Here is a 26,615-nt window from a genome sequence, read left to right as displayed (position 1 = left end):
TCTGACTTCATACAATAGTAACCAGAGGTGTGACCAAGTGACTATTATTCGAGCCACAAGCAAGTCTCATGTCACAAGGTCTGAGTCTCAAGCCGAGTCCCAAGTAGAACGGGTCAAGACTTGAATCAAGTCAAAGTCGTGCATTCTAAGAGCAAGTTGAGTCACAAGTTTTCAAGTCAAGTCTCAAGTCAAGTAAAAAAACAAATCTATACATGCAACGACTTGTTGAACTAAAAACCTTTGTATATTTATTGAGGCTACTAGGGGTTGCACAGCAGTCATAAGGGCATGAAATCAGCAGAAGGCAAGGCAGGTTGACGTGCTGAAAGTGTAGATTTATTTACAGGTCTTGGTGATCCAATGGTGAAAGCGCCATATCATACAAAATATACAAGTAGGTTTACCAAATACACACGGGCAATATTCCGAAAGATTTAGCCTCTGTAACTGGCTTAACCTGTCCTATCTGAACAGACACAGGGAGAGGGTAAGACTGTACAGCCTCCCCTTGAGAAACCACATGGAATCTGTCTAACAGGAGCTCAAACAGGTACACCTATTGTACATAATATAAGCACTTGGCCCCCAGGACCATACAATTACCCTATTGGCAATTACAACCAATAAACTGGTTCTATAATGCAAAAGGCAATTTCCACATGCATTGTTACATTGGTACATTTGTCTTAACCAGATGTAATGATATTTCAACAACATGCTTACATGGAAAAATCCTTTTCTCTTATTCAACGTTCTGACTCCAAAGCGTGGAGCGAAGGCCACGTAGCCTATTTCTATGCACACTGAGGTGCGCGCGCTCCTATTACTCACAACAGAAATGACAAAGACTTAGGACACAGACACACAGAATTCCAACATAATATGAACAAAGGAAACCATACATTTAATTAAATAAACAGAACTTCTACCTCATGAGTCTTGTGAATGTTCATGTGCACTATAAACATTGTGCCCACTCAGAGCAGTGTAAGAAATGGTTGGCTAAATTAAAATTTATCGTAGGCTTATCAAACATTAAGCAGAAATGTCTATATGTTGCAAAAAACGTTACAAGGGTGGAATGATGAAATGCTAGCAATTATTGTATTATTATATGTTGGGGCTCCCAAGTGGCGCAGCGGTCTAGGGCACTACATCTCAGTGCAAGAGGCATCACTATAGTACCTGCTTCAAATCCAGGCTGTATCACATCCAGACGTGATTGGGAGTCCAATAGGGCGGCGCACAATTGGCCTAGCGTTGTCTGGGTTTGGCCGGTGTAGGCCGTCATTGTAAATAAGAATTTGTTCTTAACTGACTTACCTAGTTAAATAAAGGCTAAAATAAAATAAAAATGTAATATAGATTTACCACATAGGGCCTATGCTTTTAAACATGTGAAAGCAGCAGCAAACATTTCAACAAGAGAAAAAAAGCACTCTCCACTGGCATAAGTTTGGAGAGCGAAGTAAACAATGAATATTCTTGATCACCAAACAATTTTTGGAGCTGCATATTTATTTATTACAGCAATCCTCTCTCCCTACAATTTGACGTTTGCACTAAACTCAACCCTATAACTGTACAGCAAATCAGCAATATGTTCGCTAGTTCACCAGACCTGTGTTGATTGACAGTTTGCTGGTTCAATTAGACTGCCGATTTCACTAGCCAATTTGTTGCAGTTTTTTTATGTTACAAGGGCAATGCTCCGGCTACTGTCTTTGGCTGCGTGTGGAGTAATCCACGTAGACTGTTCCACAAAATGAGTGGCAAAACATTACAAACCTGGCCAGATAATTTCAAGTCATCAGTCTCAAGTCCAACTCAAGTCTCAAGTTATTTTCTATCAAGTCGAGTCTCAGGTCATCAAATTTGTCCACAAATTCTGATAATAACACAACTGAAACCATTCTACTCTCTTGTATTAACAGTGCAGCACTCTAAAGATGACAGTAATTCAATAGGCACGGTGGGTCAGACTTTATCTGGATAGTCCGGATAGTCCATATGTAGATGCTGTAGAGCTGTTCATACTACTGTATCTGTTGATAAGCAACTGTTTGCTAGGGTTAAGTTTAGACTAAGGGTTAATAATGTTAGGTTTAGGACAAGGTTTAGGGTAAGGGTTAATTTTAGGGTAAGGGTTAAGGTTAGGGTTAAGTTTAAGGTTAGGTTTAGTAGATAGTTGAAGTGTTACTGATAGTCTGTAGAGAATCTACAAATGGACTTTCTAAAATGTTTTTCCGCATGGTGTATTAATCATGTTTTGTCAATAATTATGTAAATAATCCTCCTGCTGAGCTGGGTTAGTGGTGAGTAATTGGTATTTTGTATATTATTTTGTATGTATGTGTGTGGGAGAGCTGGTGTTAAAGTCACAGGTATGTCACACATATGATTCATAAAGGTTAATATTAGCAAAGTGAAGAGCTTGCAGACAAACAAGATAGTAGCTAGGAGGGAACAACGACCAGCTCACTGTAGTTCAAACAACACCATCTGTTAACCTACACAAACGTGTGTCTCAGTCCTACCTGTGCCACAGCTACATATGTCTGTTGCTGTTGTTGCTGTAATTGTTGCTGTAGCAGCTGAATCTGGTGGTGGACTGACAGGGGAGCACTGTTGAGCAGAGTACCCGACGACGGCAGCAGCATCCTGGGGGACGCCAGCAACAGAGAGGCCTCCTCTGGAACCTGCCATGGAGGAGAGAAGGTTAATGATGAATTGATGGATTGAGAGAGGGAGCCTTCAATACAAGGAGAGAGAGGATGGAAGAGGTAAGGAGGGGATGGAGATAGAGGGCCTTCAGAAAGTATTTCCACACTTTTTCCACATTTTGTTACAGGCTAAATTTAAAATGTTTGACTTTTTGTCACTGGCCTACACACAATACCCTATAATGTCAAAGTGGAATTATGTTTTTCAACTTAATTACAAACGAAAAGCTTTAATCTTGAGTCAATAGGTATTCAACCCCTTTGTTATGGCCTAAATAAGTTCAGGAGTAAACATTTGCTTAACAAGTCACATAGGTTGCATGGACTCTGTGTGCAATAATAGTGTTTAACATGATTTTTTTATGACTACCTCATCTCTGTATCCCACACATACAATTATCTGTAAGGTCCCTCAGTCGAGCAGTGCATTTCAATCACAGATTCAACCACAAAGAACAGCGAGGTTTTCCAATGCCTCGCAAATATGGGCACCTATTGGTAGCAGACATTGAATATCCCTTTGAGCATGGTGAAGTTATTAATTACACTTTGGATGGTGTATCAATACACCCAGTCACTACAAAGATACAGGCGTCCTTCCTAACTCAGTTGCCGGAGAGAAAGGAAACCACTCAAGGATTTCACCATGAGGCCAATGGTGACTTTACAGAGTCACCAAGTGTGATAGGAGAAAACTGAGGATGGATCAACAGCATTATAATTAGTCCATAATATCCAGCAAAAGAAGAAAACTTGGTTCAGTCTGCTTTCCACCAGACACTGGGAGATTAATTCCCTTTTCAGCAGGACAATATCCCAAAACACACTGCAGTTGCTTTCCAAGAATACAGTGAATGTTCCTGAGTGGCCGAGTTACAGCTTTGACTTAAATCTGCTTGAAAATCTATGACAATACATGAAAATGGTTGTCTAGTAATGATCAACAAACAATTTGACAGAGCTTAAAGAATTTTGAAAAGAATAATGGGCAAATATTGTCCAGATGGAATAATGTGGAATAAGTCAAGTGGTATGAATACTTCCTGAAGGCACTGTCGATAAATAGAAAGAAAGTCAGAGAGACATATTTATATATGTTCATATTCAATGTGTTCTTTGGCAGTGTGAGTGTACATTTTCCTAGCCTGGCTGAAGCTACCCATGTGACTGACAGCGCAGGGAGAGTGTTGACCACACTGGTCTGAAAAGGAGGCTGTTTGTTAATGCAATATTTGCTTAGAAATGGTGCAATGGGTTTGATTGGTTTTCTCAATTTGAAAATCCAACCGTTGTGAAGGAAAGGGCCGGTGCTCGGGAGCTGAGTGTGGCTGTGCGTGTGGGTGATTGAGTAAGAAAGACACAGAGGAGAGCCAACCAGTGTTAGCCAGACTAACAGTTCCCCTGGTGATAAGCAGAGCTTAAGGTAAAACAGAGGCATTGCTGAACAGGCCCTAAGAGAAAAAGAAAAGCCATGCTTGCTCATGCATCTACATGTCAGACAGACAACCAAATATGTCACTACTGGAATAGTATTCACACAATAATTAATTTAAAAAGAAGAACAATAGCAGCTTGTATCTGTCAAAGGCCTGGAGGACTATATTGTTTTTCCTTGAATAGCAAAATCAATCTGTTGTAGAGAGAAAGAGTTGCATTTGTGTATGTGTGTGTGTCAGACAGAGATAATTGCATAGAATATGCTTTTACTGAAGAATACAGCGAGAGAGAGAGAGATTACATTTTGATGGACGTATTAGCACATCCTTGCTCAGGCCAATTGGAGAGAAAACTGCTTCAGAAATAAAATCATATGTTGTTGGATGTTTCCAAAGTGCTGTTTCATGACACAACCCACATTTCCATCCATAGTTTTTATGCGAGTAAAGTCATACCGTATAAAAAAAATCATGACAGCTGTGATGGAAACAGGAAGTTTCGGTACATTTTTCTAAATGCTGACAAAGAATTTGTTCATTCGACATGGTGGGTTCTTTTTGTGTCTGTAAAATTACTCATGCGTGAAATGGTGGTGGAAACGCCTTTATGCTGAAATATTGATATAATAACCATCATATCGAAGTAAACTTGGAGTCACAAGATGATATGGTGTGTGGTCCTCCCACTATGACTTGGGAAAGCATGCGGTTTATTAGGCTATAGATAAAATCATTTATGATGAACTTCACAGGGTGGTGAAAGTGTACAGTGATGAGCTTGATGCTCCTTTCCAATAAATATCAAGGTTCTTATTCTGATGACATAATCGATGTAGACTAGCCTACCCGCACTGTATCTGTGAGCTGTTGGCTCACAGATATCCACAGCAAGTGATTTTTATCCACAGCAAGTGGATAAGAGGGAGTTCCATAAAGGTGAACATCTATCCCTTTCAGTCAAGCAGAACTTTGCGACGAGTCATGCTCCCCTGAGTCTGCAGGACAGATACAGTACGATGGGTAGTTGACAAGCTGCACTAACAAGAACACAGTAGAGGTTATTCAAGACCTTTCTTGTCAGACATAGCACCTTTACTCCGTTCCTTTTTTCAGAAACAATCAGTGGAGTTTTCCTGTATATTTGAGAAAGCAGAATCATTGTTACTCATCATGATATTTGGTATTTTTTTAGGATCCCCATTAGCTGTTGCGAAAGCAGCAGCTACTCTTCCTGGGGTCCACACAAAACATGACATAATACAGAACATTAATAGATAAGAACAGAACTACATACATTTAAAAATGGCACACATAGCCTACATTTCCATACAAACAATTTTGAATTTTCAACACAATGGTTCTTATATAAAAAAAGTACTGCAGTCAGTCTCTCCTCATCTTTAAGGCAAGAGTGACTGGCATGCATAGTATTTATATTGGCCCTCTGATTACAATGAAGAGCAAGACTTGCCACTCTGTTCTGGGACAACTAGGTCTTTTTTTGCAGAACATTAATCAAGATAAGACAAAACTAGAGCTTGCAGGACTTGCTTTTTGGAGTGTGGTGTCAAAAAAGCAGAGCATCTCTTTATTATGGACAGACCTCTGCCATCTTTACAACGATTGAATCTACAGTTGAAGTCGGAAGTTTATGTACACTTAGCTGGTCAGGTAGTCATTAAATCTAGTTTTTCAACCACTCCACAAATGTCTTGTTAACAAACTATAGTTTTGGCAAGTCGGTTAGGACATCTACTTTGTGCATGACACAATTAATTTTTCCAACAATTTTTTTACAGACTGATTATTTCACTTATAATTAACGGTATCACAATTCCAGTGGGTCAGAAGTTTACATAAGTTGACTGTGCCATTAAACAGCTTGGAAAATTCCAGAAAATTATGTCATGGCTTCAGAAGATTTTGATAGGCTAATTGACATAATTTGAGTCAATTGGAGGTGTACCTGTGGATGTATTTCAAGGCCTACCTTCAAACTCAGTGCCTCTTTGCTTGACATCATGGGAAAAATAGAAAGAAATCAGCCAAAACCTCAGAAAAAAATTGTAGACCTCCACAAGTCTGGTTCATCCTTGGGAGCAAATTCCAAACACCTGAAGGTACCACGTTCATCTGTATAAACAATAGTACGCAAGTATAAACACATTGGGACCATGCAGCCGTCATACCACTCAGGAAGGAGATGCGTTCTGTCTCCCAGAGATGAATGTACTTTGGTGCGAAAAGTGCAAATCAATCTCAGAACAACAGCAAAGGACCTTGTGAAGATGCTGGAGGAAACAGGTACAAAAGTATCTATATCCACAGTAAAATGAGTCCTATATCAACATAACCTGAAAGGCCGCTCAGCAAGGAAGAAGCCACTGCTCCAAAACTGCCATAAAAAAGCCAGAATACGGTTTGCAACTGCACATGGGGACAAATATCATACTTTTTGGAGAAATGTCCTTTGGTCTGATGAAACAAAAATAGAACTGTTTGGCCATAATGACCATCGTTATGTTTAGAGGAAAAAGGAGGCTTGCAAGCCGAGGAACACCATCCCAACCGTGAAGCACGGGGTGGCAGCATCATGTTGTGGGGGTGCTTTGCTGCAGGAGGGAATGGTGCACTTCACAAAATAGATGGCGTCATGGGGATGGAAAATTATGTGGATATATTGAAGCAATATCTCAAGACATCAGTCAGGAGGTTAAAGCTTGGTCGCAAATGGGTCTTCCAATTGGACAATGACCCCAAGCATACTTCCATAGTTGTGGCAAAATGGCTTAAGGACAACAATGTCAAGGTATTGGAGTGGCCATCACAAAGCCCTGACCTCAATCCCATAGAAAATTTGTGGGCAGAACTGAAAGTGTGTGCAAGCAAGCAGGCCTACAAACCTGACTCAGTTACACCATCTCTGTCAGGAGGAATGGGCCAAAATTCACCCAACTTATTGTGGGAAGCTTGTGGAAGGCTACCTGAAACTTTTGACCCAAGTAAAACAATTTAAAGACAATGCTACCAAATACTAATTGAGTGTATGTAAACTTCTGACCCGCTCGGAATGTGATGAAAGAAATAAAAGCTGAAATAAATCTATTATTCTGACATTTCACATTCTTAAAATAAAGTGGTGATCCTAACTGACCTATGACATGGAATTCTTTACTAGGATTAAATATCAGGAATTGTGAAAAACTGAGTTTAAATGTATTTGGCTAAGGTGTATGTAAACTTCCGACTTCAACTGTATATGTTTTGACCATGAACGTTTACAATAGAAGGTAACACCTAGGGCTGTGGCGGTTATGACATTTTATCAGCTGGCGATTATCAAATAACTGCCTGTCTCACGGTAATTTACCGTTAATTAGCATTAACATGTTTAGCATCTCCTGGCTTCCACAGCCACTGTTGCAGACTTTTGGAACATCTACATTTTAAAAAGTCTAATAAATCCATTTAATATAGCCTACACCATCACAATAAATACATTCTTTATTTCAGACAGGTCCAAAGAAATATGATATGAAGAAAATGTAGTCTATTTCAGAAGAACAGAATAGCATACTCTGAGTTGTTAGGCCCTGATATGGCTATGCCATATGGTTGTGGGCTACACTAGTTCATTTAGCAGACAAGATTTGCTTAGAATTCCATGGCTTAATTTTGAAAATTATTTTATAGTTTAAAGAATACAATTGAACATAGCTTAATTAAATAGAAAGAACATTTTCTCCAAATGATTTCAAAGGAAGTGCGCACATGCGGCTATTCTGTGTTGAACAAAGAAACTGGTCCTATATAATTATATTACATCTATTTATGCAACTTTAGTTGTGATACAAACATTGGACTATATGTTTTGATTGTTACTACATTCTAAGGCTGCATGATGGTACTCTAATGATTTGAAAAAAGTCGCAAGCTGCACACACTTCATCACTCTCTCATTCACAATTTGACAAGCACTTGATAATGTTCTCACCAGGCTGCATCCCCCTTGTGTGGCCGCAATGCCCCCTAAAAAATCCATGCCTTTTGCGGCCAAAGTGGTTGTTGTGCCCTCGAGCTGAATATAATAAGCTCATTATAATTCCCTTCTCTTGGCTGCCGTGCTCCGAAGTACCTCTCACTGACATAGCTCACTCAGATGTAGTCAATGCCTGTCACTTGATCGGGTCCTTTTCACAGGCATTTCAGCTAAGAAGTAGGTGAACGAAGACAGACACATCGGGGACGCAACTGTGCACTTCCCTCTTATCGAATTCCGAGGTGCAGCCAACAAGATGAGTAGGCCTAACGAACAGCAAAAGCACTAGCCTATGTCAATCTACTATTGTCACGCCCTGATCTGTTTCACCTGTCCCTGTGATTGTCTCCACCCCCTCCAGGTGTCACTTATTTTCCCCAGTGTTTATTTATCCCTGTGTTTCCTGTCTCTCTGTGCCAGTTTGTCTTGTATGTTTCCAAGTCAACCAGCGGTTTTTCCTATTCTCCTGCTTTTTGGATTTGTTCCTTTTTCTAGTCCTGGTTTTGACCCTTGCCTGTTTCTGGACTTTGTACCCGCCTACCTGACCATTCTGCCTGCCTTGACCACGAGCATGTCTGCCACTCTGTACCTCCTGGACTCTGATCTGGTTTTAACCTTTTGCCTGTCCACGACCATTCTCTTGCCTACTCCTTTTGGATTAATAAACATTGTAAGACTCCAACCATCTGCCTCCTGTGTCTGCATCTGGGTCTCGCCTTGTGTCATGATAACTATCCCCATAGTACAAAAGTTGACCTATTCAATTGGTCAACTTGTCCTTCTGTGCAATAAATAAATATTCCAAACATACTCTGGGACAGTTGTGGGATGCGATAGATCCCAAATTAATACAACCACTTGTATTAAAAAACCTTTTAAAAGCAATGAGGCTGATTGTTTAGCTCAAAATGTTGATAAACTATTAGGCTATTTTTTTTCATATTATAAGCGCAAAAATGCACACACAGCAGTAGGCTATAACAGTCAATGTTCCAAAATGCAATCAATTAGTGGGGAAACACTGTTCTCGAAAAGTGACGGCAAATGCGATTATGCATGTAACGCTTTATCATAAAGGTGCATTTTTATGGTGAAAATGATCTTCCCCAAACTTGAACCTCACGCACAGCCTATGTATGCTAGTTTGGCTGTACACCGGCTATAAAGCGGATTAATGTGCTTAATTTTCAGAAGTTATTTGGCCACTTTAATTGTGATACAAACCTTATCAAAACACATAAACCTATAGGCTAGGATACATTAGGTGTGCGAATATGATTTGAAAAAGTCACAAAAAAAGGTATACACTGTTTCTTGCCTTAATGCATAAACTGGGCATCATTCACAAGTGATAATACATAAGCTAATATTGTCACCCATCAGACTATTCTGAATTTAATGTTGTCTTTACATACAGTAGTTTGGAGTCAAAAGTTTGGACACCTACTCACTCAAGAGTTTTTCTTTATTTTTGCTATTTTCTACATTGCAGAATTATTGTGAAGACATCAAAATTATGAAATAACACATATGGAATCATGTAGTATTCTTCAAATAATAGCCACCCTTTGCCTTGATGACAGCTTTGGCATCTTGGCATTACAGGCAACAGCCGCATTGAGCTAAAGGCTACACCTGCCGCTTTCAAGAAGTGCGACAATAGTCCGGACGCTTATAAGAAATCCCGCTATGCTCTCAGACAAACTATCAAACAAAGCGTCAATACAGGATTAAGATTGAATCCTACTACACCAGCTCTGACGCTCATCGGATGTGGCAGGGCATGAAAACTATTACGGACTACAAAGGGAAACCCAGACGCGAGCTGCCCAGTGACGCGAGCCTACCAGACAAGCTAAATGCCTTTTATGCTCACTTTGAGGCAAGCAACATGCACAAGAGCACCAGCTGTTCTGGATGACAGTGTGATAACGCTCTCGGTAGCCGATGTGAGCAAGACCATTAAACAGGTCAACATTCACAAAGCCGCTGGGCCAGACGGATTACCAGGCATGCGCGGACCAACTGGCAAGTGTCTTCACTGACATTTTCAACCTCTCCCTGACCGAGCCTGTAATACTTACATGTTTCAAGCAAACCACCACAGTCCCCGTGCCTAAGGAAGCGAAGGTATCCATGAAGTGCTTTGAAAGGCTGGTCATGGCTCACATCAACAGCATCCTCCCTGTAGAAAAGGCCCATGGAGTTGGTGGAAGAATCCTTTAATTCATGGCCACTTGCTCAGCTGGGCCAGGGGCGCTTTAATTAGGTCAGGTGGAAATGTCCGACAGATCTCTACTCATTAAAAGGAGTAAATCGGCATCGCCCGATCTCGCCGCTTTCTCTTCCTTAATAAATCCGTCTAATCCATAAATTCTGTGCGTTCATGAATTCACGTAAGTCCACCGAATCTGCTTCAAACCTACTGTGTAATGTAAATGGTTAATGATCACGGCCCTACAGATCATCACAGGCCAATTATGCCATCAATATATGGTTAATATGTAATGAAATTACATGTACATATGAAGACAAACTTGAAAGGGTGAAATATGAAACTTAATTGTTTGCTGAACTGATCAATTCTAATATTAAACTGATGGGGATTAGAGATTGAATAACCAACCGATCACTGATTTAATTATGTGTATTATTCTTCTCTCAATTATGACGAATAGTGACGAGTCTAAATGACTCAAGGATGATTCCTATTGACTTGTTATTGAACTGAATTGCTGAATTACCTAATTATGTTAATAATGAATGATTGTTGTGATTTGATCTTTGTGATTATGAATTTGATTGGATACATGTTATTCTGTTTCCTTTGTTATGCAGCACAGACTACCCAGTAAATATACCACTTCATGGTAAAAGTAATTCCTGCCTCAGTCTCATCCATTCCTCTGTCACCTGACCTGTGATCGCCTGTTCACCTTCACTGTCAGTCATCCTACATGTGCAGCTACCCACACAGATTCCACTAATCTTTCACTCCCGGATACTCTAGACCCACTCAAATTCGCATACCGCCCCAACAGATCCACAGATGACGTAATCTCAGTCGCACTCCACGCTTACCTTTCCCACCTGGACAAAATGGACACCTATGTGAGAATGCTGTTCATTGACTACAGCTCAGCGTTCAACACCATAGTGCCCACGAAGCTGATCACTTAGCTAAGGACACTGGGACTAAACACTTCCCTCTGCAACTGTATCCTGGACTTCCTGACGGTCAGCCCCAAGGTGGTAAGGGTAGGCAACAACACGTCTGCCATGCTGATTCTCAACATTGGGGCCCCTCAGGGGTGTGTACTTAGTCCCCTCCTGTACACCCTGTTCACCCACGACTGCGTGGCCAAATACGACTCCAACACCAACATTAAGTTTGCTGATGACACAACAGTGGTAGGCCAAATCACCAACAACGATGAGACAGCCTATAGGGAGGAGGTCAGAGACCTGGCAGTGTGGTGACAGGACAACAACCTCTCCCTCAATGTGAGCAAGACAAAGGAGATGATCGTAGACTACAGGAAAAGGAGGGCCGAACAGGCCCCCATTAACATCGACGGGGCTGTAGTGAAGCGGGCCGAGAGTTTCAAGTACCTTGGTGTCCACATCACCAATGAACTATCATAGTCCAAACACACCAAGACAGTTGTGAAGAGAGCACGACAACACCTTTTACTCTTCAGGAGACTGAAAAGATTTGGTATGAGTCCCCAGAGCCTCAAAAAGTTCTACAGCTGCACCATCGAGAGCATCCTGACCGGTTGCATCACTGCATGGTATGGCATCTGACCGTAAGGCGCTACAGAGGGTAGTGCTTATGGCCCAGTCATCACTGGGGCCATGCTTACTGTATATAATAGGCGGTGTCAAAAATTGTCAGAGACTCCAGTCACCCAAGTCACAGACTGTTTTCTTTGCTACCGCACGGCAAGTGGTACCGGAACGCCAAGTCTAGGACCAAAAGGCTCCTTAACAGCTTCTACCCCCAAGCCATAAGACTGCTGAACAATTAATCAAATGGCCACCGGACTATTTACATTGACACCCCCTCCCTGTCCATTTGTTTTGTACACCGCTGCTACTCGCAGTTTATTATCTATGCATCCGCTACAAGACCATGGTGCTTGCCTACGGAGCCGTGAGGGGAACGGCACCTCCGTACCTTCAGGCTCTGATCAGTCCCTACATCCAAACGAGGGCACTGCGCTCATCCACCTCTGGCCTGCTGGCCCCCCTACCTCTGAGGAAGCACAGTTCCCGCTTAGCCCAGTCAAAACTGTTCGCTGCTCTGGCACCCCTATGGTGGAACAAGCTCCCTCAGGACGCCAGGACAGCGGAGTCAATCACCACCTTCCGGAGACACCTGAAACCCCACCTCTTTAAGGAATACCAGGGATAGGATATAGTAATCTTTCTACCCCCCCCCCCCCCCTAAAAGATTTAGATGCACTATTGTAAAGTGGTTGTTCCACTGGATATCATAAGGTGAATGCACCAATTTGTAAGTCGCTCTGGATAAGAGCGTCTGCTAAATGACTTAAATGTAAATGTAAAAATGTACAAATGACCTCGATTAACCTGTACCCACGCACATTGACTAGGTACCGGTACCCCCTGTATATAGCCTCGTTATTGTGTTATTTTTTATTATTTTTAACTTTAGTTTATTTGGTAAATATTTTCTTTACTGTTCTTGAACTGCACTGTTGGTTAAGGGCTTGTAAGTAAGCATTTCACAATAAGATCTACACTTGTTGTATTCGGCACATGTGACAAATAAAGTTTGATTTGATTTAAGACTACATATATAAATATTTCCATCTCTTTCCTGGGTAGATTGTCATAGATAGACATAAACACTTGTGGTTTCAGGGTGTTTTGACTTAGTCTATGTCTTGGGGAGAAATACATTAAACCTGTGGTTTTTGAACAAGGGCCCTCCAGCCTCTGTTGGTTAGCGAAATACCAACACATTCAGTCAAAGCACTCTGGACCACACACACTGAGAACCGCAAAGAGACCAATTTGCTGAATAAAACCCAGTATAATTTTGCCTGAGGCTGTGCTATATCCCACGGGCATCATGAAACAGACAGACATGCACGTACATGCTCACACATAGATTCCAAGCAGTTCTTACGAGCTAACAACAACACGCTAACAGGCCTACTGAATAGATTCCCAAACTTTGTTTGATCCACCACCTCCCAAGTGTGTTTAACTCAATAGAAAGAGAAAACATCCGTCCTTTTGCAGAGAATGCTAAATGTGTTTACAGCAATCTGGCCCCAATTCGGGTGGAAACATAAAATAATAAAAACAAATTCAAATTAAGGTAAACAAATGAGGAGAATAACATGGGGTCTGAGTTTGTGTTCTGAGGAGAATTACAACTACAACTCCTTATATGGTCAAGAAGAAGAAAAACCATGACCAATGTTACACAATGTTACACGCTCCCTCCCTGCTCCCTTCCACCCTCTCTGGAGCATCTGTAGGCAACTTCTGCCCTTCAAAGGGGAGATCAGATGATTTGATGTGAGACCGTCGTGCACATCACAGTACAAATTGAAGCATACTACAGGTTCCCTTCCAAGTTTCCACTCCTTCCTTTCAGAAAACACTGAAGTGCACTCATCTCCTGCCCTTCAGAGTGCACACTGCATGTTCCAATTCCATGTTCCAAGTCTCCCTCCCTGGCTATGGGTGCCCTGAGGGCCGTTAAGTGCTGTGGCCCTCTGCCTTTCAGTCTTGGCCGAGAGAGAGACCATCAGGGGTCTGGGGCTAGTGTTGTAGCAGCAGCTGGCAGTGTGTATAAGGCAGTATGTGCATGTGTTTACTCCCCCCAGTCCCATCAAATGTCCTTGGCAGCAGCAGTAATCTGCCCATCGTTCTCTCTGCCACCACATCCACAAGCACCACAGCCCAACGGAGGGAGGAAGGAGAAGAAAGAGAGAGGAAACAATGGACCCCTGAGATAGAGAAGGAAGGCTGGCTCTCTCATCCTTTAACAGTGATTACACTAGCTGCTCTCTGCTGTTCTTCTGACAACCTGGATCCACCCACAGCACCAATAGCACACTCAGAGCTGTGTTTGAGTGTGTGTGGGAAACAGAGTGTGAGTGGCAGGAGCTAGGGGGTAGTGGAGTGGGACTAGGTAGGAGTGGATTAGGGGTTGGGTGAGGGATGCCAGTGGTGTGTGATAGTGGATCAAAGTCAGCTCCATACAAAGAACTAGGACTACAAGCTACTTTGGTGCACGGAGGAAAGGGCCAGGAAGTCAACTACAAAGCACCTCTGAAGTGTCACTCCCTCCCATATCCTGGCAACTGCCCAGGACAGGAAGAGACCACTGGATACAGGAATGGGCAGGCACGTGCACAGATAGGGCTTTACCTGTGAAGGGGACATGCCACTTTTCCCTTGCAGCCTCCAAAGTGCCCTTTTTGGTGGTGGTATAATCCCCCCCATTTTTTGTTGTTGGTTTAATTAAAAACCCAAAAATGTAATTGTTGTTCGGAACCCACTGCCTGCAAGTCATTGTCAAGGTCGCTACCACACACCACGTCCGTTGGTTGCGCCTGTTGATCTGCCCTGTACGCTCGCCCGGTTTCTAAACATGAATGGCTTGAGAGATGTGGTCACCAGTCGAGTGTGTGTAGCTAGCTACCTGGTATAAATATCAACAGTACTGCCACAGCATAACATTTGATTAACATCAATATTCGGTCTGTTTGGCTGATACACAGCAGAGAGAGGCAGAAAGACCGAGAGGTAAATCACAATCAGTAAAATAACTCAAGCTAGCTAACTAGCAGATTTACATCAGCTGATAGCCCACCCTCTTTTCCCGATGTCAATCGTGTCTTTAAGAGGCACTGTAAGTAGCTTGCTTAAAATTTGTGATGATGATAACCTAAGCAGCCGATAGTAGATCTGCACTATTGTCTAGGATTGATGTGTCCAACCGGTAATACACTCCTGTCCCCCATGGACCGGTTCGTCCATAAAGCATCCTCCATTCTCCACATCGTCCTCAACTAGCTTTAATGGCGGGCCTTTGAAACACAATTTTGGGATTTTCTGACAATTTAGAATGTCGTACACTGTGTTACAGTTGTGTTTGTGTGTGTGTGTGTGTGTGTGTGTGTGTGTGTGTGTGTGTGTGTGTGTGTGTGTGTGTGTGTGTGTGTGTGTGTGTGTGTGTGTGTGTGCGCACTCCATCAAAACAACCCTACCCAGACACACAACTGTATCCCAGCTGAAAATCATTTCAGTTTCAGTCCTGTTCTTCCCTGGCTAAACAAAACTAATGAGTGTGACCTTATAGCATCAATACTGCCTTTATACTGTGACAGGAGAGATGGTCTCTCACAATTGAATCTGTAGGAGAGCGGATACACCTGGATCATATAGAACACACACACACTTAAACAGTCACTGCCATTAGAGAACTCTCCTAAAGTGCATCTTAGTGTAGCAATATTAAAATCATATTGTATTGGTCACATGCTTCGTAAACAACAGGTGTAGACTAACAGTGAAATTCTAAATAAGAAACTGGCTTTATTTACAAATCACCAAATTTTTTTCACTCATTTTGGGTTATTTAAAAACTAAATAATCTCCAAAATGTCATAATTTTGTGCCTGCCCTCAGGGCACCCATAGCCACGGGGGACCAGTACGGAGATAAAAAAAAAAAAAAAGTATGAAATGTATGCATTCACTACTGTAAGTCGCTCTGGATAAGAGCGTCTGCTAAATGATTAAAATGTAATGTAAATGTTACTTACAGGCCCTTCCAACAAAATAATAACAGAAGGAATAAATACACAATGAGAAACAATAATTTGGCTATATATATGGGGTACCAGTACCGAGTCAATGGGCAGGAGTACGAGGTACAGTGGTTCTTCCTTTAAAAGTTGCGTCATACTGCAGCACACCTTGCGGGCTGCCACAGAATTCTATGGCACGTTATTTAATTGTCAGACATTGTTACCATTAATGCTAGTTAGTGCTAGTTCGACCACTAGAGGGCACCATTGAGAAGCATTTGATAGCCTTCAATATTGGCTGTACTAGAGAATTGAAAACCTTTTTTGTCAGAACATAGTATATGGGATTGATTTTAAGAAATTTAGCTTAATTCATTTGATTAATATTATGGTGTTTCTATTCCAAGAAAAATGAAAAACGAAACCGTCAGGGTTTCTGTTAGGATGGAACGGAAAATATGGCGCTGTACAACGTGACGGCTACAGTACTAAGAGCATAACATTTCCATATCCTAATTGTAGTCTAACCAATACCCAAACAACGATTCAGTGAAAAGAAAAATCTCATTGATTTATCAAGACCAGTCCCCATGCTTGTCTCAGAGCAGTGCGAAACAGTTAACCACAGCAGGAAGGATATTGCTTCAAATCCTATTGCTTCTAACTTCAATATGCATTTTAAATAAATAAGACCTACACCACTTTAACAGCACATTACTCAACACTAGTGAGACTCATGTCTCCTACGGTAGTATATCGTATATCGTATAGCCTACAGTATATCGAAAAGAAAAAAAATCGATGACGTGACTCTCCGCCAATATTTACATTTAGAGGATTGGAGGATTCTAAATTAATATCTAAGGGTAATTTTTCATTAGGGCAAATCTGGTCTGTGAGAATATCTAAGGGGCTTTTATATAATGCTAAATAAATAAATAATAATAATAATAACACGCTTGTGAAAAACAGGGTTAATAATAATAATACTTTTCCCACCCTTCCACTTGTTAAAGGTTCCAATTGATATATTTTTTTTTTATCAGTTAGTATCTTTGAGTTTAACCACAATATTTGTTGTATTATTTGTTCTGTCTTTTCTGGTGGATTAAACTGAAATTGCAACCAACTTTCTATGGCTTGTTTAAAAAATTATGACATTTTGGAGATGATTTAGTTTTCAAATAACCCAAAGTGAGTGAAAAAAATGAGGTGATTTGTAAATAAAGCCAGTTTCTTATTTAGAATTATTGATTTATGTCTTTAGAGGGAGAGAAACCAAAAGCCTACTGTCACCTCATGGTCCTCCCGGACGCAACCAGCACAGGTTTTGAACCAGCGTCTGTAGTAACACAGTGTGCACTGCAATGCAGTGTCTTAGACCGTTGCGCAACTCAGGCGCTGTATAACATGACCGGTCAGGAGTAGGCTACAGTACTACAGTAAGAGCAAAATAATCCTTTAAATAAACTTTTCCACACCCTAATTGTAGTCTAAATTTCTCTTAGAATAAAAACCTTAGTGTAACAACAGTTTTAGTAAGTAATACTGACGAGTAGTTACAAAAAAATAAGTGTATTTTTCGCCCATTCATTGTCAGTTAGAGACACAATAGATCCTTGGGACCCAAAAGCATAATCAGTGCTCTAACTCCCCCTTGCGCTGGTCTGGAGAAATGAAGTAGTGACACGGGGTACCGTACTAAACAACAAATTACCTCTAAGTCCCGCAGCATAATCGTAAAACTTTTAGTTGAGCAACCAGTGTAATTGATGTAGATACAGTGGGTCCTCATTTAAAAGTTGCATCATACTGCAGCACAGCTTGTGGGATGCTGCAGTATGGTATGGTATGTTGGAATGCATTACGTCATAGGTTTTTAATGAACCTAGTTTTGCCAAACATTTTTTTTTTTACAGATGGTCTTTCAACATATTCCCTAGAATAACCACAACTCCATGCCTACCGATGACAATCAGCAAATACCCTTTTGGGGAAAGTCTATTTTCTATTTTATTCTGTTATATTCCATAATATTCATATTGTGAGGGGCTGGGGAATATAATCATGTGATATTTGCTAAATTAACAAGTTAATTTCATTGACATGGAGCAGCCATAGCCTCAGCAACTAGGCCTATAGAACAGATAAATACATCTTAAAACATGCTATTCTTTCAAATAAATTGTGCCATGTTTTTTATGACCTCCTTCAACAAAATATGAATGCATTTCTTTGTGATTGCGCATATTAAATTGATTTATTAGACTGGCGTCTATTGATAGGATACTCGTTAAGTTCCACCAATTCAACTGTTAATATGCATATGGTGCAGCAGACCTTAATTGTGCTTTGAGGATGAAATGCTCAGAAAGATTTAGTATTTTATGATATTTATCTCAATGTACAGTAGGCCTACTGCTAGAGTGTAAAATAAACATATTTAGGAAAATTCAGAGACAGGTGGGTTCAAGGATTTTTATGAAATGAAGTTATTTAAATGACATGGAGCAGTAGACCTAAGAGTCATGTTTACTGTGGCTGTCTTAACGTAACTTACTTATTGGCCTAAAGGCCTACTTCAATATACAGTATATCAATCAATCATTCATTCAACGAAATAACAAAGGGAGCCTTGAATAATTAAACAATGAATAAACCGCAACATGCAACATAAAGCGATTAAATTCACGAATGCATGTGATTGTTTTTAATCTTGGCTGTACTAAAGAGTTTAAAACCTTTTTTTGTTAGAACAGACTATATGGGATTGATTATAATTTTTTGGTAAATTATTATTGTATTTGTTGTGCTGTTTATACTGTTCGAAATTTAGCTTAATTAAATTGATTAAAACGTCTTTGGCATACTGGTTATTGTTCGGAATTTAGGATGACTCACGTGCCCAAAGTAAACTGCCTGTTACTCAGGCCGAGAAGCTAGGATATGCATATAATTGTTAGCATTGGATAGAAAACACTCTGAAGTTTCTAAAACTGTTAAAATAATGTCTGTGAGTATAACATAACTGATATGGCAGGTGCAAACCCGAGGAGAATCCATTCGGAGTTTGTTTCTTTTTGAGGTCACAGGCCATTTCAATGCTAGCCTATGGGATATACAAATAGATAGGACCCAGATTACAGTTCCTATGGCTTCCACTACATTTTACATTTGCTCTTATCCAGAGCAACTTACAGTAGTGGATGCATAAATTTCATACATGTTTTTTTTTGTTGTACTGGCCCCCCGTGGGAATCGAACCCACAACCCTGGCGTTGCACACACCATGCTGGCGTTGCAAACACCATGCTCTACCAACTGAGCCACAGGGAAGACGTCAACAGTCTTTAGAAAGAGTCCCAGACTTGTTTTTTGAAAAATGAGCAAGTATTTGTAGTTTTTCCAAGGTGTCTCTCATTAGAAATGTAGTCTTGTTGGCACATGAATGAGGTGCGCGCTCTTCGTTATTTATCTTCCCTATTGAACATACTATTCTCCGTCTTAAATATGATTGTTTATTTAGATATTAGAGTACATGAGGATTAATTAGAAACATCGTTTGACTTGTTTGGATGAACTTTACCGGTAACTTTTTGGATTTGTTTGTATGCATGTTGAATGAGTGGATTACTGACATCATTGGCGCCAACTAAACTGACTTTTTTTGGGATATAAAGGACTTTATCGAACAAAACGACCATTCATTGTGTAGCTGGGACCCTTGGGATTGCAAACAGAGGAAGATCTTCAAAGGTAAGTGATGTAATCGCTATTTGTGATTTTGTGACGCCTGTGCTGGTTGAAAAAGTATTTGGATGTGGGGCACTGTCCTCAGATAATCGCATGGTATGCTTTTGCCATAAAACCTTTTTGAAATCTGACAACGCGATTGGATTAATAAGAAGTTAAGCTTTTAAATGATGTATGACACTTGTATTTTAATGAATGTTTAATATTACGATTTCTGTATTTTGACTTTCGCGCTCTGCAATTTCACCGGACGTTGTCGTAGGTGTCCCGCTAGCGGTTCATGCGCCCAAACAGGTTATTAATATTATGGTGTTTCTATACCAAGAAAAACGAGAATGCATTTTATAGTAGCCTATGTAGGCCTCAGGGTTTCCATTAGGAAAATGTGGTGCTGTACAACGTGACCGGTCAGGAGTTGGCCTAGGCTACTAAAGTAAGGGATAAAGTGACTAGGCAACAGGATAGATAATAAACAGTAGTGGCAGCATATGTGATGAGTCAGAAGAGTTAGTGCAAAAAGGGTCAATGCAGATAGTCCGGGTAGCTATTTGGTTAACTATTTAGCAGTCTTATGGCTTGGGGGAAGAAGCTGTTCAGGGTCCTGCTGGTTTTAGACTTGGTGCAGTGCCCTGCAGTAGTAGAGAAAACACTCTATGACTTTGATGGCTGGAGTCTTTGACCATTTTTAAGGCCTTCTTCTGACACCGATTGGTATAGAGGTCCTGGATGGCAGGGAGTTCGGCCCCAGTGATGTACTGGGCCGTAAGCACTACCCTTTGTAGCGCCTTGCGGTCGGTTGCCAAGCAGTTGACATACAAAGTGGTGCTGCAGCCAGTCAACAAGCTCTCAATCGTGCAAATTTAGAACGTTTTGGGGATTGGAGGGCCCATGCCAAATCTTTTCAGCCTCCTGAGGGTGAAGAGGCGTTGTCGTGCCTTTTCACAACTGTTTGTGTGTGTGGACCATGCTAATTCTTTAGTGATGTGGACACCGAGGTACTTGATGCTCTCGACCCGCTCCACTACAACCCCGTCGATGTGAATGGGGGCATGTTTTGCCCTCCAATTCTTGTAGTCCACGATCAGCTCCTTTGTCTTGCTGACATTAAGGGAGAGGTTGTTGTCCTGGCACCACACAATACTGAAGTATCTTTAATGATTATGTGGTGTGTGGAGTGATATACAGTCAGTCGTGCTGTAGTATCTGTAAAGTACTGTAAAATAAAAATGTTTTTATCTGTATTCTTTGGCTATTCTGTCCTCATGAATAAAGCACTGTGTGTCTGTCTGTGACATTAATATTGATGACTGTCTGATATTACTGGCATACTCAACACAGCACAACTCATGTATTATTAATGCAAAGGGGTCCATTCCCTTAGAGTTGTTTGTGCCTGTGGCCATGTTTGAATATGGTATCTGACACAGTGAGAAGGACACAGTGTTGTTGAAATGAGCAGAACACTGAACAAAAATATAAACGCAACATGCAATCATTTCCATGATTTTACTGAGTTACAGTTCATATAAGGAAATCAGTCAATTAAACTCTATTAATTAGGCCCTAATCTATGGATTTCACATGACTGGGAATATAGATATGCATCTGTTGGTCACAGATACCTTAAAAAAGGTAGGGGTGTGGATCAGAAAACCAGTCAGTATCTGGTGTGACCACCATTTGTCTAATGCAGTCACACATCTCCTTCGCATAGAGTTGATCAGGCTGTTGATTGTGCCCTGTGGAATGTTGTCCCACTCCTCTTCAATGGCTGTGCGATGTTTCTGGATGTTGGTGGGAACTGGAACAAGCTGTCGTACACGTCGATCCAGAGCATCCAAAACATACGCAATGGGTGACATGTCTGGTGAATATGCAGGCCATGGAAGAACTGGGACATTTTCAGCTTCCAGGAATTGTGTACAGATCCTTGTGAAATGGGGCTGTTTATCATTATGCTGAAACATGAGGTAATGAATGGCACGACAATGGGCCTCAGGATCTCAACACCATATCTCTGTGCTTCTAAATTCCCATCAATAAAATGCAATTGTGTTTGTTGTCCGTATCTTACGCCTGCCTATGCCATAACCCCACCGCCCCAATGGTGCACTCTGTTCACAACGTTGCCCACACAATGCAATACATGCCGTCTGCCATCTACCTGGTACAGTTGAAACCGGGATTCATCCTTGAAGAGAGAAATTCTCCAGCGTGCCAGTGGCCATCGAAGGTGAGCTTGTGCCTACTGAAGTCAGTTATGATGCCGAACTGCAGTCAGGTCAAGACCCTGGTGAGGATGACGAGCATGCAGATGAGCTTCTCTGAGACGGTTTCTGACAGTTTATGCAGAAATGATTCAGCTGTGCAAACCCACAGTTTCATCAGCTGTCAGGGTTGCTCCTCAGACCATCCCGCAGGTGAAGAAGCTGGATGTGGAGGTCCTGGGCTGACATGGTTACACGTGGTCTGCGGTTGTGAGGCCGGTTGGACATACTGCCAAATTTTCTAAAACGACATTGGAGGTGGCTTATTGTAGAGAAATGAACATTCAATTATTTTAACTTACTGTTGAAAGTCATAATAGTAGAGTGCACAAGGTGCAATTTCTAAATTGGGTAGTGCATCATCAGTTTGTCTTGTCACGTTAGTCATTGCATACCTTCAAGAGAGATTTATAACTTGTCAGAAATGTCCAGATCGACTAGCCCATGTCAGCTAAGGTTTTTTTATGATGTTTCTTTAGCCCATAGATATTGTTGTAATTTTTTTGTCACTCAAATATCACATGAATATACGTGTGCGTGGGATGTTCCCCAATGCTGGAAGGGGGGCCCCAAGTGAAAAAGTTTGGGAACCCCTGTCCTAGGAGACAGAACTGTCCCATTTAGTGTTGGACTGATCATTCTGCTTTAATTAGCTTGGCCGAACTAAGTTGAGATGTCTTTTTCTAATATGTGTGGGCCAATCATCTTCCTTAGATTTGAGATGTGGTTACAAAATGAGGAAGAGCCGATCCAATCAGTGAAGACATCATTCATGATAGATCTTTATGACAGGGTTACGCAAACGGGAGGAAAGGCCACAACAGCATGCTAGCACAGCAGCACCTTCAAACTATTTATATATCGCTAATGTTTCTGTCACGACTTCCGCCGAAGTCGGTCTCTCTCCTTGTTCGGGCGACGTTCGGCGGTCGACGTCACTGGCCTTCTAGCCATCGCCGATACACTTTTAATTTTCCATTTGTTTTGTCTTTGTCTTACACACCTGGTTTCAATTCCCCAATTACCTGTTCATTATTTAACCCTCTGTTTCCCCATGTATGTTTGTGAGTAACTGTTTCTTGTATTGTGGTCCGTATTGTGGGCTTGGTAATTCTCTTGTATTTTGATGACTTTGAGTAAAGTTACTTTTATTTACTCATCTCTGCTGTCCTGCGCCTGACTCCTCTGCACCAGCTACACACAGACCCTTACAGTTTCAATGTTGTTAATGGATGTCAGGCTGAGTGGTTGTTTCACACTGAACACCCCATCTTTCTGATTCCTCAGCTATGAGGTGAAAACAATAATAGGCTTGAGCAGCAGCACCCCAGTTTCCGGAAGTAGAACGTTTCGGAGCCCATTTGTTGGACAGTGTGTAAGCAGTATGCTCCATTAAAACACACCTGCAGGCATCTGCACAAGAAACAAGAGGCAAAGAGATGAGTAGAAACAGACTGCACATCTCGAAACTGTTTGTTCTACAACTCACATCCAGATCACAGCAGAGTTCAACGTTCAGAGACAGCACAAGTAGCATCTACAGTAAACAACCCAACAAAACCCACTCCAATACAAAAAGAGTGCAAAGCACAGTCTTGTCTGTAATCTCAATATCTGGTAAATAAGTGTCACTAGAAAACTAAAGAAGAAGAGGAACACGCACATTGATTGGTGTAAAAAAAGTACCAAATAAATTAAAAATGCATGAAAATGAAATGAAATGAAATGTATGCATTCACTACTGCAAGTCGCTCTGGATAAGAGCGTCTGCTAAATGACGTAAATGTAAATGTAAATGTGTAAAAACGACTTTTTTCCCCTTTTCATTTTCTCACCTCTTAATTCAGGTGAATTAAGTTTCCATTTCATCTTCTAACCCCAGGGGACAGAGAACCTAAGGACTGTGTCTTTAATCCACAACACTAGTCTTGGCGTCTTGCAAGTTGTTCACATTCTGTCATTGGATTGATTTGTGGCTGTGACGAAGGAGTGGTTGGAAGTAAAAGGCATTGTCAAATTAATGAGACCTGACAGGAGAAAATAGACCTTAAGGTCTTTGGCTCCTTTCCTTTCATGAGCTTTCAGAAAACCCACAGTGGATAAGTTATACACCCCCACACAAACGCACACACACGTACACGCACAAACGCACACACACACACAGACTCAAGGGGGTGAGCGAGGCCTTTCTTAACCCTCTGTTGTTGTAGTGATTTCACGCCATGTTGGTTCCAATCAGATCCAAATAGAACACTCAGTCGCCATAACTCTCTGTCTTTAATAGGATTCAAGGATACACTTCACCTCACTGACCTCCATTTACCCTCTCTATAATAATACATGTTTCTGCAACTGACAACTAAGAGGTTTAGTAGAAATTTCTACCTGCAGCTTGTGGCAAGAATGCTGCATAAGCACATTTTAGGCCTATTTTTATGGTTGTGAGTGTTAACTAACTGAAAATTACTGTCATTTACATTATGACGTTTCAATGGAATGCTTATGTAACATGTAAACTACATGTAAACTTTTGTAGCACTTTATAATAACACCAAGTAATAAAGGATGTATAATGGATTAGTAAATAGTTTATTATTTATTAATCATTACTCCATTCATAAGACGTTTAATATAAGTCCTTACAAACCATTTACTAATCATTAGTTAAGTTGAGTGACCAGTGAAATTCCTCACAAAAAGATGGACATGCCATTGGTAGACATTACAGCAGTACCTGACACTCCTTAAGGTCTCAAAATAGCCTAAAACATATCAATGGTCAAATTAAAAGCACACAACGAAGAATGCTAAAGGAAATATATAAATTTCTAACATTTTATTCACAAAAACTGTTGTGAAACAACTGTTGCAAGGATTTGACGAAGAGTTAATGTGAATGTTTTGGTAATGTTGTCGACGTCACGAACACAAACTAATCATAAAACAGGGAAATGTTGCCTGCACACAACAGCTGGCTGGATCTAGTGGATTTTTGTTCCTTAATTACTACTAATATGTGATTGAGGTAGAAATGATACATGTTTGATTTGCAGGTAGAAATGTTCCATGTATAACCTTTAAATGCTTCCAGTGTTTCAGTCTTTTAACCGCAGATTATTTTCACACATGGCTTTGTTTGGTGGCACCATTACTGAGCCTCTAAACGTAGTAACTCTTTAAAACATAATGAGAGCGAAATAAAGTATTGGGCAGCTCTGAAGAATATATTATTTTGTGTTTTTTCGTGTTGTTTGTAACTTAGTTTGTACATAATGTTTCTGCCACTGTCTCTTATGACCGAAAAGACCCTCTGGATATCAGAACAGCGATTACTCACATCGAACTGGACAAAGATTTTACTGCTGCTACCAAATCCCCGTCATTCAAATAAAATGAAATAAACATGTTTAGCAGATGTTATTGCGGGTGTCGCAAAATACTGGTGTTTCTAGCTCCAACAGTGCAGTAATATCTAACAATTCACAACAATACACACAATACACACAACCTAAAAGTAAAAGAATGGAATTAAGGATTATATAAATATTAGGATGAGCAACAACTGAGTGGCATAGAATAGACTACAATATATACATATGAGATGAGTAAAGCAAAAATATGTAAACATTATTAAAGTGACTACTGTTCCATTATTAAAGTGGCCAGTGATTTCAAGTCTATGTATATGGGGCAGCAGCCTCTAACGTGCAGGGTTATGTAAACGGGTGGAAGTCGCCTAGTGATAGCTATTTAACAGTCTGATGGCCTTGAGATAGAAACTGGTTTTCAGTCTCTCGGTCCCTGCTTTGATGCACCTGTACTGACCTCGCCTTCTGGATGATAGCGGGTGAACAGGCAGTGGCTCAGATGGTTGTTGTCCTTGATGATCTTTTGGGCCTTCCTGTGACATTGGGTGCTGTAGGGGTCCTGGAGAGCAGGTAGTTTGCCCCCGGTGATGCGTTGGGCAGACCGCACCACCCTCTGGAGAGCCCTGCGGTTGTGGGTGGTGCAGTTGCCGTAGCAGGCGTGATACAGCCCGACAGGATACTCTCAACTGAGCATCTGTAAAAGTTTGTGAGGGTTTTAGGTGCCAAGCCAAATTTCTTCAGCCTCCTGAGGTTGAAGAGGCATTGTGGAGCCTTCTTCACTACACTGTCTGTGTGGGTGGACCATTTCAGATCGTCAGTGATGTGTATGCCCAGGAACTTGAAGCTTTCCACCATCTCGACTGCGGTCCCATCGATGTGGATAGGGGTGCTCCATCTGCTGTTTCCTGAAGTCCACGTTCAGCTCCATTGTTTTACCAACATTGAGTGAGCCGTTATTTTCCTGGCACCACACTCCCAGGGCCCTCACCTCCTTTATGTAAGCTGTCTTGTCATTGTTGGTAATCAGGCCTACTACTGTTGTGTTGTCTGCAAACTTGATGATTGAGTTGGAGGTGTGCGTGGCCACGCAGTCATGGGTGAACAGGGAGTACAGGAGGTGGCTGAGCACGCACCCTTGTGGAGCCCCTGTGTTGAGCATCAGTGAAGTGGAGGTGTTGTTTCCTACCTTCACCACCTGGGGGCGGGCCGTCAGGAATTCCAGAAAAAACAA

General features: G+C 41.2%; 1 protein-coding gene across 1 annotated transcript in view; it reads right to left on the bottom strand.

Moving 5' to 3' along the window:
* Nucleotides 1–26,615, bottom strand: part of LOC106584141 (carboxyl-terminal PDZ ligand of neuronal nitric oxide synthase protein) — a 242,746-nt gene that overhangs the window by 33,886 nt on the left and 182,245 nt on the right. Inside the window, exon 8 of the mRNA XM_014169057.3 lies at nucleotides 2,538–2,699. Coding sequence (XP_014024532.1) covers nucleotides 2,538–2,699 — 162 coding nt within the window. The remainder of the gene's footprint in view (nucleotides 1–2,537; nucleotides 2,700–26,615) is intronic.

This window comes from Salmo salar, chromosome 23 (assembly GCF_965601325.2).
Source record: "Salmo salar chromosome 23, fSalSal1, whole genome shotgun sequence".
Taxonomy (NCBI): Eukaryota; Metazoa; Chordata; class Actinopteri; order Salmoniformes; family Salmonidae; genus Salmo; species Salmo salar.
Note: the sequence above shows the minus strand (reverse complement) of the source record. Positions and strands in the feature narration are given on the sequence as shown.